The sequence below is a fragment of the Arachis ipaensis genome, chromosome B9, assembly GCF_059453495.1.
Source record: "Arachis ipaensis isolate K30076 ecotype BB chromosome B9, ASM5945349v1, whole genome shotgun sequence".
In the NCBI taxonomy this organism is placed as follows: Eukaryota; Viridiplantae; Streptophyta; class Magnoliopsida; order Fabales; family Fabaceae; genus Arachis; species Arachis ipaensis.
In genome coordinates, this window is record NC_142444.1 from 2,097,766 (window position 1) to 2,117,976 (window position 20,211).

A 20,211-nucleotide genomic window follows, 5' to 3' on the forward strand; every position below is an offset into this window, starting at 1 on the left:
CGAACGAAACAAAGAAAAGGAGAGGCAGAATTAGGGAAGAGGGGAGAAGAGGGAGGCGGCGCGGTGGGTGCCACTGCCACCGTCGCCGCCGTCGCCAACAGAGGGAGAGGGAGACTGAGTCACGGCGAAGGAGAGGAGGAGGGAACTCGCCAACGCGCCATCACGTCGCCGTCAGCAGCTCCGCTGCTCCGGTAACCCCCCCACCGGCAAGGACAGAACAGGCAGAAGCAAACCTGAGCTAGGGCAAACTTGCAGAGTTTCCAATAGCGGCTTCCGACGACGTCAGCGCGATCCCGGTGACCAGAGGCGCGGTGGCGCAGCTTGCAACAACGGCGGAGGCGTACCAGCTCTCCCTCCTTGCGAGACTCTCCTCTTCCTAGCCATTGTGTTTCTCTCTCCTCTGCGAGCTCCTCTCTCTCTCTTCGAAGCCCCATACCTGCAGTCGCGATGGTAACAACGAAGCTCCCCTTCCAGCGGCAGGGACGGTCTCCAGGGGCGATGGCGAGGACGGCGGGACAGCACCTCCTCTCTCGCGCCTCTTCCTTTCTTCTTCCCCCATTCCCTGTTTCGAACTCCTTCTCCCTCTCCCTACCTGATCCGCAGCAACGACGGCGACATCCAGCCTCACCGGTGTCACCTCCTTCTCCCCCTCTTCTTCCTTTCTTCTCCCTCTCTGTTTTCTCTCGCTATTTTTCTTTCTTTCATTCTCAGCAGGGTGTGTGTGTTAGGAGAAGGTTAGGGTTTAGAAAAGGGATAAAAGGTAGTTTAGGTATTTTGATGAAATTAGAGGGTATATGTGAAATGTTTCAAAAAACTTGAGATGTTACAATTAATCTCAAAGGATGTGATTTGAGATTTTTCAAGAAAAAATCCTAAACGGTCATTGACAATTACTTCAAAAGACAACAAGGTCCTTAACAAAAAAAAATATCCTTTCCGACAGCTAATTTTACTTTTATGAGCTTATTAGCCCCTTTAGTCCCACAAAGTTAAATATCAATGACCGAAAAAGATTATTTTTTTATTTGGAGGCCTTTTAGTCCTTCGAAAAAATTATCAGGGGTCAGGTTGAGTATAGATTTTCCATGCAAAGAGAGTTTGACATTTCATCTCCTATAATTTAGATGATTCTAAGGCTGATAATATAAATCAGGTATAGTATAACTACAATCATTCAAGTTCTATAAAGCTAATCCAAATAGATAATCAAAATCTTTTAGATAATCGATAAAGATGCATCAGAATTTAGAAACAACATTGAGAAAACTAGAAGGTTTATCATAACAAGCAGGAAATTAGATTCCAGCAGATATATAAAAATATGAGATTCAAATGTGAGTGATAAACAAAAATTGAACTCTAGACCTTTTAGTCGGTTTTTATTTATCTAATGCTATTTTTTTGAGAATAACAAAAATTGAACTCTAGATCTTTCGATCATAAAGATTTTGATACCATGTCAAAAAATTATTTCTCCCAAAATATTAAACTAATAAAAAGAGACATATGAATGATTATATCTCTAACATATTATACATTATTTTATGCAAATCATAGATTGTTTGATAAATATCCTTAACTTTTTTTATTTTTATATTCATAATAAATAAATATCATGTGTGAGTCCTACTACTTTAATTTAAAGATAAATAGATACTCACTTTTTCACTTTGTCAATTTTATTTGAGAGGAGCTTAATTCATATCTATGTATCTGATAATGTATACTCATTGAATACTTGGCCCCATTGAGGCATAAGGGAAAGCAATAAGAATAGAAATGATCCCTTTACTTGTTTTGCAATCTAAGTCAAGCTTAAAGTCTTTGATTTTGTGTTTTTTTTTTTTTTTTTTGTCGGTAGATTGGACAACCCAATCCTAGGTATCCCAATAGATTGGACAACCTCCAATCTTAGATACACAACACACCCACACATTCCTCACACATTTTATCACAATTTTTTCTCATTTGCATTTTGAGGGGGAGATATGCCATTAGAGCCAAGGCTCAATATAACCGAAATCATTGAACAATAATCAAAACCTTGCAGATAATAAGGTAGCGTTTGGTGGAGAGATAGAGACAGAAAGACTGAGACTGAGAGACAAAGACTAAGAGACAGGAATTGAAATAAATTTCAGTATTATGTTTGGTGCAAAATGGGAGATAGGAATTGAAATAAGAATAAAACTCTAATTTAATTTGCACAAAGGGTAAAATTGGAATTAATTAATTGAAATGAAAGTATTTTAGGTATAAAATGTTATTAAAGTTTCAGTCTCCACTCTCCATCTCTAAAAATTTTAGTCCCCTGTGTCCTTACTTTTTGGAGGTACTGAAATACTGAAATTTTAGAGACAGAGACAAAAATTTTAGTACCAGTCTCTAAACTAATAAACACGATACTGAGTCTCAGTCTCTCGGTCTCTATTTCAGTACCTCAAAATAAACACTACCTAATTGAACAAAAAGACATGAAAATTTAGAAACAAAAGCAAACTATAAATTATAACATGAAAACAATAATTTCTTGGGATAATAGTATATATGTTTTTGGGCACAGTGTGGCCCAAAGGGCCCATAATACATTGTGTTCAAGTTGGATAAAATAAAATTAGAGACGTGATCTTTGGGCCTTTTATATCCATATGTTTGTGAACTACATATTCACACAGCGGTGTAAAGGGAAAGTCTTCATCATCTAGGGTTTGTTGCGATAACCGAAGATAGCCCCATGAGAGGTGGCTTTGTGAGAGGGGGAGCTGCTAGACTGCATGGGCCAAGGCTGAGCGCAAGGTCGGAAGGAGAGCTGCTACACAGGTCTTTGAAGAAGGTAAGAAAGATAGCAGAAGAAGAAGAATTTATTGGAAATTCTACACTAGTAGCCAGAAAAGAGGATTGGATGGAAGAAGAAAGGAGTACTGAAGGAGCAGAAGCAGATATTCATGTAATCGGAGTGACGAGAGCCAACAATGAAGAAAACAGCAAGAGATCATTTGCCCAAGCTGTCAGGGCAGGAAAAGCACAACAAGGGGAAAGTGGAAACGAAGCAGAGAAGGATTTTCAGAAGGACAAAATGGAAGAAGAAAGTGATGAGGAGAGTGACGAAGAACAGGAAATTAGCATTGAAAAAACTGAAAATGGGGTATACAATCTGGTGATCAGCAAATCTTTGAAAAAAGAAATTTGCAAGGAATGGTGGGAATCAATCATAGTTAAGCTCCTGGGAAGGAGAATTTCTCTTCTGGCGCTCAAAAGAAGACTAGAGACAATGTGGGGGAAGAACGGCAGCATTGACGTTATCGATCTCGGAAATGATTTCTTCCTTGTGAAATTCTATAATATGGAAGACTTGGATTTTGCACTCATGGAGGGGCCCTGGAAAATTCTTGACCACTACTTAACCATTAGATGGTGGAAACCAGAATTCAACCCCCTCACAGCAACAATAGATACACTGGCAACTTGGATTCGTCTCCCAGGCCTTGCGATAGAGTATTACAATAGAACAATATTGGAGAAGATTGGCAACATTGTTGGGAGGACCATGAAGATTGACATGACAACAGAAAACATCTCCAGAGGAAAATATGCTAGAATTTGCGTGGAGATAGATTTAAGCAAACCCTTGGTGTCTCAATACCAAATCAATGGTATCACTCATCTAGTGGAATACGAAGGCCTCCATATGGTGTGTTTCAACTGCGGCTGCTTTGGACATGAAAAATCCTCATGCCCAAGCTTAAGGTCACAAGAAAAGCCAGAAGCCAGTAACAATAATGAAGGAAAGGGATACGAAAAGGCAGGGACGGAGGAAGAAGAAGGGGGCAGAATTGGAAAAGGGGAGTTAAGTAAGGGCAAAGGCGTAATTGCAGAGGAGAATAACGGATTTGGCCCTTGGATGCTAGTCCAAAGGACAAGGGGGAAGAAATTATTGAAAAATGGAGAGGGAACCAGTAACGGCCAAAAAGGAAAAGAAAAAGTTTTGTCGTACGGGGAGCACACCTCTCGTTTTGCAGCTCTGCAGCATGAGGTAGTGGAGGGAGACAAGGAGACAAATGAGGTTGTGGTGATACCACAGAAGGATGAGAGCGATAAGACAAATCCAGTTGGAAGCAAGGAAACCACAGAAAAAGACAAAAGAAATAAAGGAGCTCTAGAGAGGAATACTATTACAAAACTAAAAGACCAAATTCCACAAGAAAATAACCAGACCCACAAAAATAGCCCAAAACCAAGACAGACAAATAGCAAGATGCAAGAAATCCAAAACCAGACCAACCCAACTCTTGCCCCTATAACAGCCCAAACCATGAGAAAAGAAAGAACCCAAACCAAGACTAAAACCCAAACCCAAGAAGATACTAACATGAACATTACTGACAAAGCCGTTCATTTTCAAGAAAATTGGGCAAACAACAACCAAACTCAAGACTCTCAAATCACTGAAATGGTTGAGGCCACTGGAATACAGGCTTGCGACATGGAGGAACCGCCTGACCCAGTCCCGCCAGACTTTGGAGCCAGAAATTCAGAGGATCTAGGAGAAGCCATGGAAGTTTTTGAAAGGGAACCAGCCCAAGGAGAAGCACAGGAAGAAGTACCTCCTTCATTAACGAGGGAGGATATGCATGATGATTAAGAGGCCTTGAGCCTCTTTGCTTTCCCAACCTTTTGGGTTAGGGTGTCTTTGTTTTGGTTTAGAGTTTTGGATAAGACTTTTGTGTCATATAATGAAGATCATGATGTGAAATATTAGAGGGGCAGCGAGCAAAAGTACCATTCGCACCCTCAAGGAGTTGCAAAACCAAAAGAAACCTGACCTCACTATTCTGGTAGAAACCAAATGTAGCGGAAATAAAGGAAGAGAGGTGATTAAGGCAATGGGATTCAATCATGCCATTGTCGAAGAAGCTGTCGGTTTCGTTGGAGGGATCTGGATCCTCTGGAAGAACGATGATTTCAAAATCAAAGTTATGTCAACCCACAAGCAATTTGTGCATATGGAAATTGAAAACAATCAGCGGAGGACATGGAGCCTTACGGCTGTATATGCAAGTCCACAGGAAGCACAAAGAAAAGAAATGTGGGAGCTTTTGCACAACATCTCAAGAAACATGAACTTACCATGGCTGATGATAGGTGATTTCAATGACATCGCAGAGCAAAGTGAGAAGAAAGGAGGAGGGGGAAATGATGCCTATGCGTGTAGACGCTTCAGAGGCTGGATTGACAAATGCAACCTCATAGACGTAGGTTATTCAGGATCAAGATTCACATGGAAGGGGGGAATAAGAGAAGGCCAAGAAAGAGTTTATAAAAGGCTGGATCGAGCTTTATGCAACTCAGAGTGGCGTACAAATTTTTCAAATGCATTTGTGGAGGTGCTGCCAAGAATACAATCAGACCATCACCCTTTGTTGCTACACACAAGACCTGAGACTAGTATCCAAGGAGAGAGACCTTTCAGGTATGAAGCCATGTGGAATACACATGAAGACCTCCCAAAGGTTATTAGAAGTGCTTGGAATAATGAGTATGACTTTCCAGTAGCCTTAAACAATTTAACTAAAAGTCTGAAAAAATGGAATAATGAAACTTTTGGTAACATATTTCGAAAGAAAAGGAGGCTTTTGAATAGAATTCAAGGGATACAAAAATCCAGGCTTTATGGTAGGAATAAGTTTCTTGATGGGCTGGAAAAAGACCTTTCGGAGGAATTGGAAAAAATCCTTGATCAAGAGGAGATCTTCTGGCTACAAAAATCCAGACAAAAGTGGCTAGTAGAAGGAGATAGAAACACTAAATATTTTCACACAAAAACTCTGGTGCGCAGAAGGAAGAACAAGATAGTGAAGCTGAGGAACAATAATGGTATATGGTGTGAAGAGGTAGAAGCTGTAAAATCGATAGTCTCAAATTTTTTCACTGACCTATACCGAGATGAAAGACCAAAGCGCCCCACTATTCGATGCAGTTGGCAATATAAAAGATTGGAAGAAGAACAGAAACAGATGTTAGAAAGAATGCCCATTCCAAGTGAGATTGAAGAAGCTATCCACAGCATAGGTTCCCTAAAGGCGCCTGGAGAAGACGGATACCCTGCGTTGTTCTTTAAAGAAAATTGGAAGGTCCTCCAATGCTCCATCTGTGCTTTCATTCCGAAACTATGGCAAGACCCCCCCCTCAATACAACAAGTAAACCAAACTCTTCTAACACTTATACCCAAGATCAACCAGCCTGAATTTGTCTCTCAATTTCGACCCATAGCCCTATGCAATGTGATATATAAGTGTTTGAGCAAAATTCTGGTCAAAAGGATAAAGCCCACTTTGAATGAAAGAATTGCTCCGAATCAGTCAAGTTTCATTCCAAGTCGGCTAATCCATGACAACATCATCATTGCAAAAGAAATGGTCCATACCATGGGAAAAATGAAGGGGAAAAATTCATTTATGGCTATCAAAATTGATTTTGAGAAAGCTTATGATCGTTTGAACTGGTGTTTCTTGGAAAAATGTTGCTTGGAGTATGGAATGTCGGAAAAAACTATTTCCATCATCATGCAGTGTGTATCATCAGTTTCCTTCAAGATCTTGTGGAACGGCGAGAAACTTGATATGTTCAAGCCAAGTAGAGGACTAAGGCAAGGGGATCCTCTGTCCCCTTACCTTTTTGTCATCGCCATGGACAAGCTCTCGCAACTCATAGAAGAGACCGTTACAAAGGGAAAGTGGATACCTATGAAAGCGGGACAAAGAGGACCTCAAATATCACACCTTCTCTTTGCTGATGATCTCTTGCTGTTTGCGGAAGCAACGGATAATCAAATGAAAGTTGTGCTTGAAACTCTAGACGAATTTGGAGCTGCATCGGGGTTCAAAATCAATGCAGAAAAGACATCCATTCTATTCTCTAAAAACGTCCCCAACTGCAAAAGAGTAGGCATAAAGGAGATATGCGGCTTCCAGGAAGTGCCATGTCTAGGAAGATACTTAGGTGCCTACTTGACAAACAAACGAAAGAAGAAGGAAGACTTTAAAAGCATTATTGAAAGAACAAATAGCAAATTAAAAGGATGGAAGGCCAATTGCCTATCCTTAGCAGGGCGCATCACTCTTGCACAAACTGTAATCAGCCCAATGCTCAATTTTGATATGTTACATACAAAAATTCCCATTGGAATTTGCAATGAAGTGAAAAAATGCCAGAGAAAATTTATTTGGGGAGAAAACTCAAACACACGAAAACTGCATGCTGTGAAATGGGACACTCTCTGTAAAACAAAAACAAATGGGGGCCTAGGCATGAGAAAGCTTCACATCATGAATGATGCCTTTTTTATGAAACAAGTATGGAGGTTAATGCACGAAAGAGAGACACTGTGGGCGAAAGTCCTTTTCAATAAATATGGAAGGGGAAAAGATTCAATCCTGAACATGGAAAATAGGGCATCTGACTCAAAGTTTTGGAGAGATTTGATAAAGATCAAAGAAGACATGAAAGAGAACTTGAGGTTTTCTATTGGAAATGGTAAGTCGACTTCTCTATGGAGAGATAAGTGGTTGTATCATGAAAATGCTCTTATTGAGGATGTACAGGAAATAAACGCTTCCCTTCTCAATATGAAAGTGGCTGATGCAGTGTTAGAAAATGGATAATGGAACTTGGAATTTTTAAGGGAGCTCATTCCTGAAGACAAAATTTTAAAGATTACTGCATGCCATCCCCCGAAAGAGAGCCTAGGTGAGGACAAGATCATGTGGAGTCCCTCCGAAGATAGAAACTTCACAGTAGCCAGTGCTTATAAAACACTCTCTCAAGCAAATGAAAATCAAGACCAAACCTGGAATCTTATATGGAAATAGAAGGGCCCCCAGCGTATAAAATGTTTTATGTGGTTAGCAACTCAAAACAAGCTGATGACCTCAGAAAGAAGACAGAAGATCTTTGGTGCAAATCCAAACTGCCACCGATGCCCCAATAATCCAGAAACACTACTCCACACATTAAGGGACTGCACAGAAGCATCAAGAATTTGGCGGCAGTTAGTGAAACCCTCTCACATAACCACTTTCTATAGAGCTCCCTTCGAGGCATGGATCCGCTGGAATCTTACAGTGGAAATCGGTGCTAATGCACAGCCATGGCTGTCCCAATTTGTTGTGACTTGCTGGTGGCTATGGAAATGGAGGAATAAGGAGATCTTTGACCCCCCTTTTAGAAGACCAAACAATGCACATTTATGGATTAAAGAATATCTGCAGAGGATCAATAATGCTTTTGAAAAAGTCAATATCCTTAAAGGAGCACAGAAGAAAAAAGAAATAAATATTGCATGGCAACCTCCCGACGATAGATGGCTAAAAATCAATACTGACGGAGCAGTCTTACAGGAGCACCGTATAGCAGGGTGTGGAGGCTTGATTCGGGATAGCCGTGGAAGATGGGTAGCGGGGTTCTTGGCGAATATTGGCAAAGGAACAGCATTCACAGCAGAAGCTTGGGGAATTCTCCATGGATTGAAACTAGTTTGGGATTTGGGATTCAAAAAAATCATTCTAGAAACTGATTCAAAAATTGCATTCCAAATTCTCAGCAAAAGAGAAGAAAGGGACAATCATCCGGAAACAATTATAAGAAGCATCAGCCAGTTAATACAAAGAGACTAGAATGTAAAACTCTGTCATACATATAGGGAAGGAAACAAAAGCGCCGACTGGCTTGCGAAGGAAAGTTTACAAGCATGCCTTGGATTTCATTTCATAGACAGGATGCCAACAGGGCTAAGGAACATTATAGATGATGATGCTAGAGGGGTATCATTGCCTCGTTTTATTATTGATTTTTAATTTTCTTGGGCGTTAAGCCCCATCAAAACACCAAAAAAAAAAAAAAAAAAAAATATTCACACAGCGGTTAAGGGAGCTATTACCGAACACGCTATCCTTATCCTTAGACTACTACTTGGCCCAACTGGTTACTTAATAAATAAGATAAAAAAAAAAATTTCAAACTTTCGTTTTCAATGAAATTTTGAATTTTCTAAATAACACTAATTAAAATATTAAAAGAATTTCAGAGAATAAATTAAATTTTTAGTTTTAACTTGTAAGTTAGGCCAAGCCTTTTAATCTATGTTGGTTAGGCTCATTTTTTTTGTTATTGGAGATGTGCTGTCTTATGGGGCATTGTGGTGTTAAATCAATTTGTAGGGGCAATCTTTTTTGATTTATGCTATATATAAATCGGACCATGCAAGTTATAATTAAAAAAAAATATCATTGATAAATTGGATGGTTCGATTTGTAAAAAAAAAAAGTTTTAAAATTTGAAAAAAGTAAATTGAACCGTCCGTATTATATAAATTTTTTTTATGAAATTGGACTGTCTAATTTGTCTGAAAGCACTCGCACCGTCTAATTAATAATTTTCTGACATCATACACCTGTAAAATATGCTACTTTTTCATAATAAAATAAAAAAGCGTACATTCCACAACCACTCAAGCAAATACATTCAAATGTTCAATATATATTTGTATTTTTTTTAAATCCTTAAAATATATATTAATAAGACTCAAATAAAATAACCTACTATCTTCACTCTTCACCGACCACAAACTACACTCTCTACACATTTAAACAATCAGATACATCATCTTAAAAGTTAAAACCCCAATTCACCAACACCAATTACCCCAAAATTTAGAAGAAAAACAAAATCACAAACTAACAAATACCTAACCTTTGGAATCTCCGCCACCACCACCATCACTTTAACGATCACCGATTTTTATATAATACACCATTCACACTTAATGCATTCATCATCATTCACATTCTCTCACCACCATGGACGGTGGTGCACCCACTTTCTCTGCTGATTCCGCCGCCGCAGCCGCCACCACAGCTAAGACAGAGACACAAACGCCAGCATTAGCTAACGGAGCCGTTAAGCGAAGGAGCGGCGGTAATAACCGAACGGAAGCAGCAGCTAACGGCGTTAAAGTGATGGCAGCGAAGAAGGCGTTGCATTACCATTCTTACTCTCGACCCTCGTTCTTGAAGTGGAGACTGCAGGATGCTGTACACGTGGCGACACACCATTGGATGCCGTGTTTGTTCGCGGTGGGCTTGCTGTTCTTCATGGCCGTGGAGTACACGCTCCGAATGGTTCCTCCTTCTTCTCCTCCGTTTGATTTAGGGTTCATCGCCACGCGCTCACTCCACCACCTGCTTCAAGATTCTCCTAATCTCAACACCGTTTTGGCCTTCCTCAATACGGTAACTTCCTCTCTCTTCAGATCTGAGGAGATTCAATGTGTTTGTGGTGAATGTAAATGGGTCGATGTCAAAATCTGGTTTTGATTAATGAAAGAAAAAAAGTTTAAATTTTGTGGAATCTGTGGGTTCAGGTATTTGTAGGAATGCAAATGATTTATATCATGGGAGCATGGTTGATTGAAGGAAGACCAAGAGCAACAATCTCAGCACTATTCATGTTCACATGTCGTGGGATTTTGGGTTATTCCACTCAGCTTCCATTGCCACAGGTAACTGAGTTTTCTGTTTTCAGTGTCTCTATGTTCATTTTAGTGCATGTTTTGATCTTGCATTAGTAATGAAAATAGTTTAGGTGAGCTCAGTATTATTGATAGTTGGATCTTTGAGAATTGGCATATTTTTGTGTTAAATTAGTTTAATCACATGTTAACAAAACAGAATTGAAGAAAATGACTTTTTTCCACTTAAACAAATGTTCTAACTATAAAACTACTCATACTTTTGGCAAGTCAGCTTGAGTTGTTTAATTTGCATGTTTGTTAATAATGTTTGGAAAATTCACATTATTAAGATATATATGGTAATTTCCCTTTTTCCTCAAAAACTATGGTCTATAAGAATATAACCTAACCAAATGTGTTTTGTTTTCAGTAGATAATTACTAGAGTTTAATTTTGATACATTGACAGTGGAAAGAGCTTTACACTAATGTTGTATGAAAATTAAATTCATATTACTAAAGAAAATGTATGTTTGTTTCATTGTGAATTTCAGGGATTTCTGGGTTCCGGGGTGGATTTCCCCGTTGGGAACGTATCGTTCTTCTTGTTCTTCTCCGGCCACGTGGCCGGATCAGTGATCGCGTCACTGGACATGAGGAGAATGAAGAGGCACGAGCTGGCGTGGTTGTTCGACGTGCTGAATTTGTTGCAAGCAGTGAGGTTGTTAGGGACAAGGGGCCATTACACCATTGATTTGGCAGTTGGTGTTGGTGCTGGGATTCTCTTTGATTCTCTTGCAGGCAAGTACGAGGAGTTTAGCCACAGCAAGTTATTAAGTCTCAATGGTGATCATATCAATGGTGTTGCCAACCATACAAAACGAAATTTGATTCCATGAAGAGAGGGAAAAAGTAAACAAAAGGAGAGAAAAAGCAAAGAAAAGAAAAAGGGAAGGATGTGTGTGTGAAAAAGTAAATGTAGTCTCAATTGCAATGTTGTTGATTTGTTTATTTAATTTATTTATTTAATGTTGGTTGGAAGTATTGGTGTGATTGGCGTTATTGTTTTTACATTTTGTAGATCGGTAATATTAGAGAGACAAAAAAAAATCAGAATTTATCTTATTATTTTTATAATTAATGAATGCTAATAAGGTAATTTCTGACTATTTTTAGTTAATTTATTTTGGTTACAAAATATTTTTCAAATTATAGATATAATTAAAGAGATATTTAAATTATTAAATTTGTAATTAGAAAATCCTTTTAAAAAAATCTATATTTTGGTAAAGGCTTAAATAAATCATATAAAATATTCGGTTTTTTGTTTTTGTCTTTGTAAAGGTCTTTGATTTAGTTTTTATCATTAATATGTTTTGTTAGATATTAATATGACAAATTAAATATTAATGTAGAAGGCTATATTATAGAATTATTTGAATAGTATAAGATATACAAACACCTAGAAGAAGATTTTGAGGAAAACAAGAAGTGTAAGAGTAACATATTTAAAAGTGAGAATTGTCAAAGGTGGGTTAAGAAAATAAGGACAATTTATGCAGTTGAATTCATCGCGTGCTAGAACCGTAGAACGCCAGGATTGAAACAACACATATTGTCCTTTGGGATTTAGATTTGGAATTAATGCAGGACTTTATTGTAATTATAATTATAAAACAATAAATAGTAAATAATTAGTTTTAAAGGCAATACCAATGAAAATATTTTTCATGTTTGCATGTAATAAGTCACTTACTTACAATGTTTTTTTCCCCTAAATTATTTTTTCTATTTCAAATCTCTGGTATTTTCTTATAATTGCTTTTACCGCTCTATTTTTCTTTTTGAGAAAAGGATAAATAGGGTCCCTAACTTTTTGTCTCGCGGACTTTTTTGTCCTTGACCATTGAAAAATATTTTTAAGTTCCTGACCTTCACAAAATTTGGACGGATCAGTCCTTCCGTCCAAATGCCTCCGTCAGGGACTGATCTGTCCAAATACCTCCGTCAGGGACTGATTCGTCCAAATTTTGTAAAGGTCAGGGACTTAAAAATATTTTTCAATAGTCAAAGACGAAAATATCACAGGACAAAAGATTAGGGATCTATTTATCCTTTTCTCTTCATTTTTTATACATTTTTTTTAGTATAACTCACAATTCATTGACGGATATGAAAATCTTGATGGCGTAATAAATAATACCTTTCAAAAATTGCCAACTAGTAGGTTGGAAATCTTTTCTAATGACAAACATTTTTCCCACTTAAAATGGAAAAGAGAAATTAAACCCTTATAGAATTCTAAACCATTTTTTTCTTCTCTAAATTAATTGAATTGAATTGATAAAATTGACTTGTGTTGAAGTCCCAACATTATCAAAGGGGTAAGCAGTTATGTAGCCTTATAAGCACCAACCAAAACATTAATGGACCTGCAGCCTCTATTTGACTTTGGAATGTCCTTGTATTCAATAAATTAATATGGTTAGCATTTATTGCATTTTATTCATAATAATTGTCACTTAAATTGTTTTTTTTTAAGAAATAAAAAAAAATAATTATTTTATATAAAATCACTTTTTTTCCCACGAAATTGCATATATAAACAAACATAACATAGTACTATTTTAATGGTTTGTAATAGTACATTTCTATATATTTATTTATACTATTCTTCACATCATTACATGCATGCTATATAAGTATAAACACTTCATTTTCAGAAAGAGAAATAATAGACCTAAACTTGCAAGATTTTACACTCATTACTATCTAAGGTTGATGGGGCAGTTATGTATTGCCATTTTTTCAGTGCAGAGTAGAATTGGAATATACAGAACTTTTATATATACTTGAGTATTCAAATCAACAATAATATGTATTAAACAAGACTTTTAAGTGTATCTGAAATACCAATGTTCTAGTAACTTTAACCGTTAATTTTAATTATAAAAAATATATATAATATATATTAATTAAAATTAGCGGTTAAAATTACTAAAAGATCAGTATTTTAGGTATATTTAAATTTTTTTCTTAAATATAATAAAATGTATATATATACAATTCTAATCCTCAGGATCAGAATCAGCATCAATTGGGCATGTTCCATCATCAAAAGTGGCTAGTGGGTTGAACTCTATTGAGTTAGGATCTGTGCACCCTGGAACAAGATCTAGATTGCATCTATCACCCTGCATTGTGAAATTATATACTTAATCAAAAAGGTTTAGCAATCAATTACATATATAAATCAAATGAAGATGCTATAATGTCTTTGCACTTACCCCTTCTAACGATAAGTTACCAGTTATAGCACATCTGGTCATGACTACACTTGTGTCTGGGAATATTGCTTTCTCACATGCTCCATCTTTACTCAGTTCCTCTGCCAATCCCTACACCAAAGTCACAAATTAAATACAGAAAAGTATAGTATAGGTAGAAAATGAAAATATTAAACAATGTGAACAATAAATATATCAAATGTTCAATTCATTAAGTGTGCAGATGGTTATTCTAATATTAAGATTTAAGTGAGTAATTTGGAATGTAGTGTGTTTTATTTGAATTTGGCCAATTTTAGGGCCCATTGTTCAACAAAGTACCTAACATAACCCATTTAAGATCATGTTAACTAAATTATCATAATAGCAAGTTAAACACTATATGTGTAGCTACCCCTTCTAATGATAAGTTATCAAGAAGTGAATTGATAAATTTAATAATATAGTCGAGTAGATTTTCACTTATCTACTAGAATTGCTCTTTCTTTTTGCTTATTATGACTTCTAACTTAGAAATTCTCGCAATTTATCTTAATTTAAGTGTTGGAGTCGAGAGTCCTACACAGTTACGTCTCCACGGTGAAAAATTACAAGTTTAGAATGAGAGGGTTAACAATAATTTCGTGTCTTCTATTACCCAATTTTACTAGAATATGGTTTGTGTAATCATATATCCGGACAACAATTATTTAATTTAATTTTTACTTATGTAGGAGTTTTTAACCATTTACAATCTCACAATAAAAAATAAAGAATTATGATTATTATTATTACCTCATTAAAGAATTCAATTGGCTTGTTCTGAAAACCTTTGGGAACTTGAAACTGCAACCTATATGGACCATCCCAGTCCACTCCATTTGTGAATGAGAAGATCAAGTTCAAAGCTATACACAAGAGAACAATAACAAGTTAACAACACCACAATGCAATCTAAATGGTTTTTCTCAAGAGTGTACACTTCCATTTTGAGAGAAATAAAATAAAGAGAAAATGACAAATAGATCCCTGACCTTTTGTCCTGCGGACATTTTTGTCCCTGACCATTGAAAAATATTTTTAAGTCTCTGACCTTCACAAAACTTGGACGGATCAGTCCCTCCGTCCAAATGCCTCCGTCAGAGACTGATCCGTCCAAGTTTTGTGAAGGTCAGAAACTTAAAAGTATTTTTCAATGGTTAGGGACGAAAATGTTCGCGGAACAAAAGGTCAGGACCTATTCGTCCTTTTCTCTAAAATAAATTTACCATGCTTAGGAATGCATATTTGGATGGTATAAATTGGCCTATCAGCTTTGCCTCTGTCTTTTCTTAGCATAGCCCTTGGCTCACCACCACACATAATTGGCTGATTAAAACCTCCTGAAAATTTTTACATAAAATTGGAAGAAGAGAAAAAAAAAGAAAAATGGAAATTTATCTATGTGGACTATTTATTCAAAAATGCAGTGACAACTAAATACTTGGTAAAAAACTAGTACCATTAAAAGCAACTCCAAATTCTTCATTAGGTGCAAGTTGAGCTGCTGCTGGATTGTAAAAAAGCTTTAGCTTTTCTCCCTGAAAGAAATAAAAAAATAAAAAGTTAAACTATTTCACTGAAATGTAATAATTCAGAATTAGTTATAATACAATGTGATAGTGTATGTTATGGTGGAAACTCAGGTGCAGTCGACTTCACGTGGAGTTGATAATTGAGAGTCTTTGGATGATTTGACTGATTTGACTAAATTTTTATCTAACAGCTCTCGGCTATTAACTTCACGTGAAGTCGACTGCACCTGAGTTTTCACCGTATGTTACACATACTGAAGTTGGAGGGAGGCCATTCATGGTTTTCCAATATACAGGTGCCCTCCCAAGTTCAAACATGGCCCATGATGGAAGCTTGTACCTAAAAAAGTTAAAATAAAATAAAATTATAGTTGAAATTAATCTGAATCAAAACCAAAATAGAAAATGTTATTTCAGTGAGAATTCATACTCCTGAATTTCCTGATTTGGAGTTGTTGCAACAGCAGCAGCAGCAGCACTAATCCTTTTACTTGCTTTCACATTTCTCTTCTTCATGGGGTAACATCTTGGTAGTGAAACATTGAGAAAATTATTGGCTGCATCACAAATGTTACACTGATTTAGATCATCTCATACACATTCTGTTACAAAGAATTCACATTTCCACTTATGAAATAAACAAAGGATTCTTAAACATGAAGGTTCTTATGAAATTTGTGTATTTTATATGTGATTTTCTATATATTATAACTCTATAAACATTATGAATGAAAATACTGACTATAAATATAGAATCATCACCTTTTTACCAGTTTAAGTAAAATAATTGCCATGAGTCATATAATAAGGTTGTTGGTGAAGATTATTAGCACATAACATATCTTAGCCTCATATCAAAGTTCATGTGAATTCAATTTCAATGTAATGATAATCTGTTATAGTTCCTACTTTGGTGGAGAAACTTGACACAAAATCTATAGTGTTTATATCTTCTAAAAGTCTTCGGACTTAAGGTGAAAATTCAAGCGCAGTCAGCTTCATGTGTAATTGATAGTTAAGAACCGTTAAATGATTTGACTGATTTGATTAAATTTTCATCTAACGACTTTCAGTTATAACTTCACGTGAAGTTGGTTGCTCCTGAGTTTCCAGAATTATATAATGATCATTATAATCAAAAGCTAAACTAAACTAAACATAACTAAACATGTGGCGTTTTAATTGATTCTTAAAATTACATAACTAAAATGAAATAAACGCGTATTAGAAGACTAACCAAGCGTGTTTTGAATGGTGGTAGGAGAAACACAAGGTTGCGTGGAATAACCAAACATTGATACATTTGTTGTTGCAGCCATCATTGAATCAAATCACTCACACTCTTTTTGTGCCTTCAAATTTGCTTTACTTCTCCACCACCCTCTTTCTCTTTGAGGTTAGAAAGAATGATGATGCAAAGTATAACTAAATCATCATATATCATATAGTAAGATATTTTAATAGCAAAGAGATATTTTTTAAGTTTGCGTGTGGGAAAGTGAGAAGTGGCAAATGGTAAGACACAACTATAACACCCTATTAAACCAAAATTTTGGAAAATAAAATAGAAATGAATCTTGTAATTAGTCTTTTTTCCATTATAAATAAATAACACCAATTTAAAAGAAAACATCAGAAGTTGTAGTAGTAATGAGGATAAAACAAAAAACAAAAAACAAAAGAAAACAAAAGGGTTATCTAAGCAATGAAAATATCTGGACCTTATTACTTTAGGGAAATCCCATTCATAGGCCAATAAACTTCAAGGATTGCCTTATCCTCCTATACTTTCTTTCTCCTTTTTTTTCTCCCACTTGCTTTATAACTTCATGCCACAATTTTCATGAAAAATTAATTAATTAACTAGTTAAATTAAAACTCCATTTTCCCCACAAGTGACTTCCACCACAAATTGTGGGTCACTTGCCACATCACAATCACCAAAATCAAACCCCAACAACATAAAACCCTCTTAAAAACCCAAACCCAAGATTCTCCTATTCTCCACCCACAAAATAGTACAATTTTTTAAGGCCTTATTCATTGTTTTTCATTTTAACAAAAACAAGGGTCTTTTAACAAAAAGGGTCATTTTTTTTTTCCCTTCATGGCTCTGATCACATCACAGCCTAAACACCCTCTTCTTAACCAAATTACCACTGTTCACTGTGCAATTCCAAGGTTGAACAAAACTGTGATTGGTCTTGGATCCTTCACAAACAATGTTAAAACCATTAAAGTTTGTAACTTTAACTCAAACCCAAGAAAATTCACTCTTCAAAATCACAACTTTATTACCTATAACAATAACAAGAAGCCAATAACAGCAGCAAATGCTGCATTTTCCTCAGAACCTTTGGTGCCACCAGAACAAGAACAACAAGAGCAAGGGCCATTGAGGAATCAGAGAAGGATTCTGCTATCTGATGTGGTTGTGGAGAGAGAGAGGAAAGTGTTATTTGGAAGGAAATGGAACTCATTGGATGTTGGAACTGCTGGTGTTGTTCTTGCCATGCATGTTCTTAGTCTCTTTGCACCATTTCAATTCAATTTCCATGCTCTTTGTGTTGCTTTGGCTTTGTATGTTGTGACTGGTCTATTTGGTATCACACTCTCTTTCCATAGAAACCTTTCTCATAGGAGCTTCAAGCTTCCCAAATGGCTTGAATATACATTTGCCTATTGTGGAGTTCTTGCTCTTCAGGTGCAATTCTTTTTCTTCTAATTCATCATTATTTTTAATTTCACTCAAATACATATTTTTATAAATGCTTGGGACTGAATTGAAGAAGAAAAATGATTTTTTTTTTCAGGGTAACCCAATTGATTGGGTTAGCACTCATAGGTACCATCACCAATTCTGTGATTCAGAGAGAGACCCTCATAGCCCCACTGAAGGATTCTGGTTCAGCCATATGAGTTGGCTATTTGATACAAATTCTATCATAGAAAGGGTATTATAGGAATTCCATTCATTTGAGTAATTTCAACTATTTTCCTATTTCTCTGTCTTTTTGTTAATTTCCCACATGTTAATTCAATAGTACATAAATTTTATTGTTGTTGAATGTATATGTTTGCAGTGTGGGGAGACAAACAATGTTGGTGATTTAGAGAAACAATCTTTTTATAGGTTTATAAGAAGTAGTTACATTGTTCATCCACTTGCTTTGGGAGCTCTTCTTTATGCCATTGGAGGATTTCCTTTTCTTGTTTGGGGAATGGTAACATAATTTTCTTTAATATCACTTATTTGAATAGATATATGACAAATTAAAATGAGGTCAATTTTGGAATGCAATGTCAAGTTGGCAATATCTTATTTTATACATTCAAAAAGTTGTGAAGTAAAGAAGTAAAATCAATCATATACTTTCCATTTTCAATTCATTTGTTATATGGTGGAAACTCAAGGTGCAGTAACTTCACGTTAAGTTGATAACTGAGAGCCGTTAGATGAAAATTTAGTCACATCAGTTAAATCATTTAACCGCTCTCAACTATCAACTTTACGTGAAGTTAACTGCACCTGAGTTTTATATATATGTTATCTACTTAAACTTTGTAGATATAGGGAGTATTTACTTGAAGCTTATGCATGAATTGGTTACATGAACACAGGGTGTGAGGATTGTTTGGGTGTACCACATAACTTGGTTGGTAAATTCAGCTTGCCATGTATGGGGGAATCAATCATGGAACACCAAGGACTTATCCAGAAACAATTGGTATTTCTATTTTCAATCTTTCAACTATGTTATAAGCTTATAATTTGATTGAACAAAATGAGGGGTATTGTGTATAATATCACCTAAATCTCATGGATATTAGGGTACTTTATCCTTAATTATTGTGCTAATTTTACATGTTATTTGATTAGGTGGGTGGCATTGCTTGCATTTGGTGAAGGTTGGCACAATAACCACCATGCATTTGAGTATTCAGCTAGACATGGCTTAGAGTGGTGGCAATTGGACATGACTTGGTATGTGGTTAGGTTCTTACAAGCAATTGGATTGGCCACTGATGTGAAGCTACCCTCTCAAAGTCACAAGCAAAAAATGGCATTCAATTGAATGGTGCAAGATTTCAAAGTAGCCACATGAAACATGGTTCTTTGTTCAAGTCCTATGTGGTATGAAGGGGAAAAAAGAAGGGTATATTAGTAATATTTTAAAAAAAGATAAACAAGTTGGGCAAATGAGGATTTGAGTGAGTGGTACTTTTGTTGATGGCAAAGTTGTTTTGTTAGGCAAGTAAAAGTTGCTTATAGTTTGGGAAGAGTTTCAGGTGTATCTGGAACACCGGTGTTCCAGTTGTTTTAACGGTTGATCTGAATTATAAAAAATATATATAATATATATTAATTGAAATCAACGGTTAAAATAACTGAAACACCGGTATATATTCTCCGATACACTTGAAATTTTTCCGTTTGTTTGTCCCCTTTTTTGGGCGTTACTTTCAGCATTCATGAATAATGAATGTATGATTTGACTATGTATAGGAAAATTATCAGGTGTACCGAGGAATATCGGTGTTCCAGTTGTTTTAACCGTTGATTTTAATTAATATATATTATATATATTTTTTATAATTAAGATCAACGGTTAAAACAACTGGAACACCGGTGTTCTCGGTACACCTGATAACCTTCCCTATGTATAAGGTCACTAATAGTTTAGATATAAAAAATTATAACCATTTTACTTAAAAAGGGGGTTAATGGTGAAATTAGTAGCTAAAAATGGAGTCATTTTTCAATTTTTTTTTGAAAAATTTTATTAATTAAATTAATCCTTTAAATATTACAAATTAATCATTTGTATCTTTTCGTCACTCGATTAATAATTTTTGTCGATCA

The 20,211-nt window shown here is 35.9% G+C and overlaps 4 protein-coding genes across 4 annotated transcripts; 3 read left to right on the forward strand and 1 right to left on the reverse strand.

Annotated features, from left to right (window-relative positions):
• Positions 1–4,883: 4,883 nt before the first annotated feature.
• On the forward strand, positions 4,884–6,245 carry LOC107614674 (uncharacterized). Its single transcript, XM_016316816.1, has one exon. The coding sequence runs from the start codon at positions 4,884–4,886 to the stop codon at positions 6,243–6,245; it is 1,362 nt and encodes a 453-aa protein (XP_016172302.1).
• Positions 6,246–9,637: 3,392 nt separating this feature from the next.
• LOC107619344 (phosphatidylcholine:diacylglycerol cholinephosphotransferase 1) lies at positions 9,638–11,675 on the forward strand. The gene is made up of 3 exons (XM_016321602.3): positions 9,638–10,287; positions 10,419–10,556; positions 11,062–11,675. The coding sequence occupies exons 1-3, from the start codon at positions 9,856–9,858 to the stop codon at positions 11,404–11,406; spliced, it is 915 nt and encodes a 304-aa protein (XP_016177088.1). The 5' UTR covers positions 9,638–9,855; the 3' UTR covers positions 11,407–11,675.
• Positions 11,676–13,326: 1,651 nt separating this feature from the next.
• Positions 13,327–16,857, reverse strand: PIFI (post-illumination chlorophyll fluorescence increase). Its single transcript, XM_088500189.1, has 8 exons — positions 16,585–16,857; positions 15,778–15,904; positions 15,603–15,687; positions 15,275–15,353; positions 15,042–15,155; positions 14,569–14,681; positions 13,795–13,905; positions 13,327–13,701 (listed from the first exon to the last, which is right to left on the reverse strand). The coding sequence occupies exons 1-8, from the start codon at positions 16,667–16,669 to the stop codon at positions 13,576–13,578; spliced, it is 840 nt and encodes a 279-aa protein (XP_088356315.1). The 5' UTR covers positions 16,670–16,857; the 3' UTR covers positions 13,327–13,575.
• A 482-nt stretch (positions 16,858–17,339) lies between these two features.
• On the forward strand, positions 17,340–19,579 carry FAD5 (fatty acid desaturase 5). The gene is made up of 5 exons (XM_021111230.2): positions 17,340–18,051; positions 18,161–18,301; positions 18,431–18,571; positions 18,969–19,075; positions 19,228–19,579. The coding sequence occupies exons 1-5, from the start codon at positions 17,455–17,457 to the stop codon at positions 19,421–19,423; spliced, it is 1,182 nt and encodes a 393-aa protein (XP_020966889.2). The 5' UTR covers positions 17,340–17,454; the 3' UTR covers positions 19,424–19,579.
• Positions 19,580–20,211: the final 632 nt, after the last annotated feature.

Bases quoted from the DNA above. Each gene is read 5' to 3' on its own strand.
- LOC107614674 (XM_016316816.1), top strand. From the start codon at position 4,884: ATGGGATTCAATCATGCCATTGTCGAAGAAGCTGTCGGTTTCGTTGGA.
- LOC107619344 (XM_016321602.3), top strand. From the start codon at position 9,856: ATGGACGGTGGTGCACCCACTTTCTCTGCTGATTCCGCCGCCGCAGCC. The intron at 10,288-10,418 runs GTAACTTCCTCT...CTGTGGGTTCAG, and splicing joins TTTTGGCCTTCCTCAATACG to GTATTTGTAGGAATGCAAAT. The intron at 10,557-11,061 runs GTAACTGAGTTT...TGTGAATTTCAG, and splicing joins CTCAGCTTCCATTGCCACAG to GGATTTCTGGGTTCCGGGGT.
- PIFI (XM_088500189.1), bottom strand. From the start codon at position 16,669: ATGATGGCTGCAACAACAAATGTATCAATGTTTGGTTATTCCACGCAA. The intron at 15,905-16,584 runs GTTAGTCTTCTA...TTTGTGATGCAG, and splicing joins CACCATTCAAAACACGCTTG to CCAATAATTTTCTCAATGTT. The intron at 15,688-15,777 runs GTATGAATTCTC...TAACTTTTTTAG, and splicing joins CCAAATCAGGAAATTCAGGA to GTACAAGCTTCCATCATGGG.
- FAD5 (XM_021111230.2), top strand. From the start codon at position 17,455: ATGGCTCTGATCACATCACAGCCTAAACACCCTCTTCTTAACCAAATT. The intron at 18,052-18,160 runs GTGCAATTCTTT...TTTTTTTTTCAG, and splicing joins GTGGAGTTCTTGCTCTTCAG to GGTAACCCAATTGATTGGGT. The intron at 18,302-18,430 runs GTATTATAGGAA...ATATGTTTGCAG, and splicing joins CAAATTCTATCATAGAAAGG to TGTGGGGAGACAAACAATGT.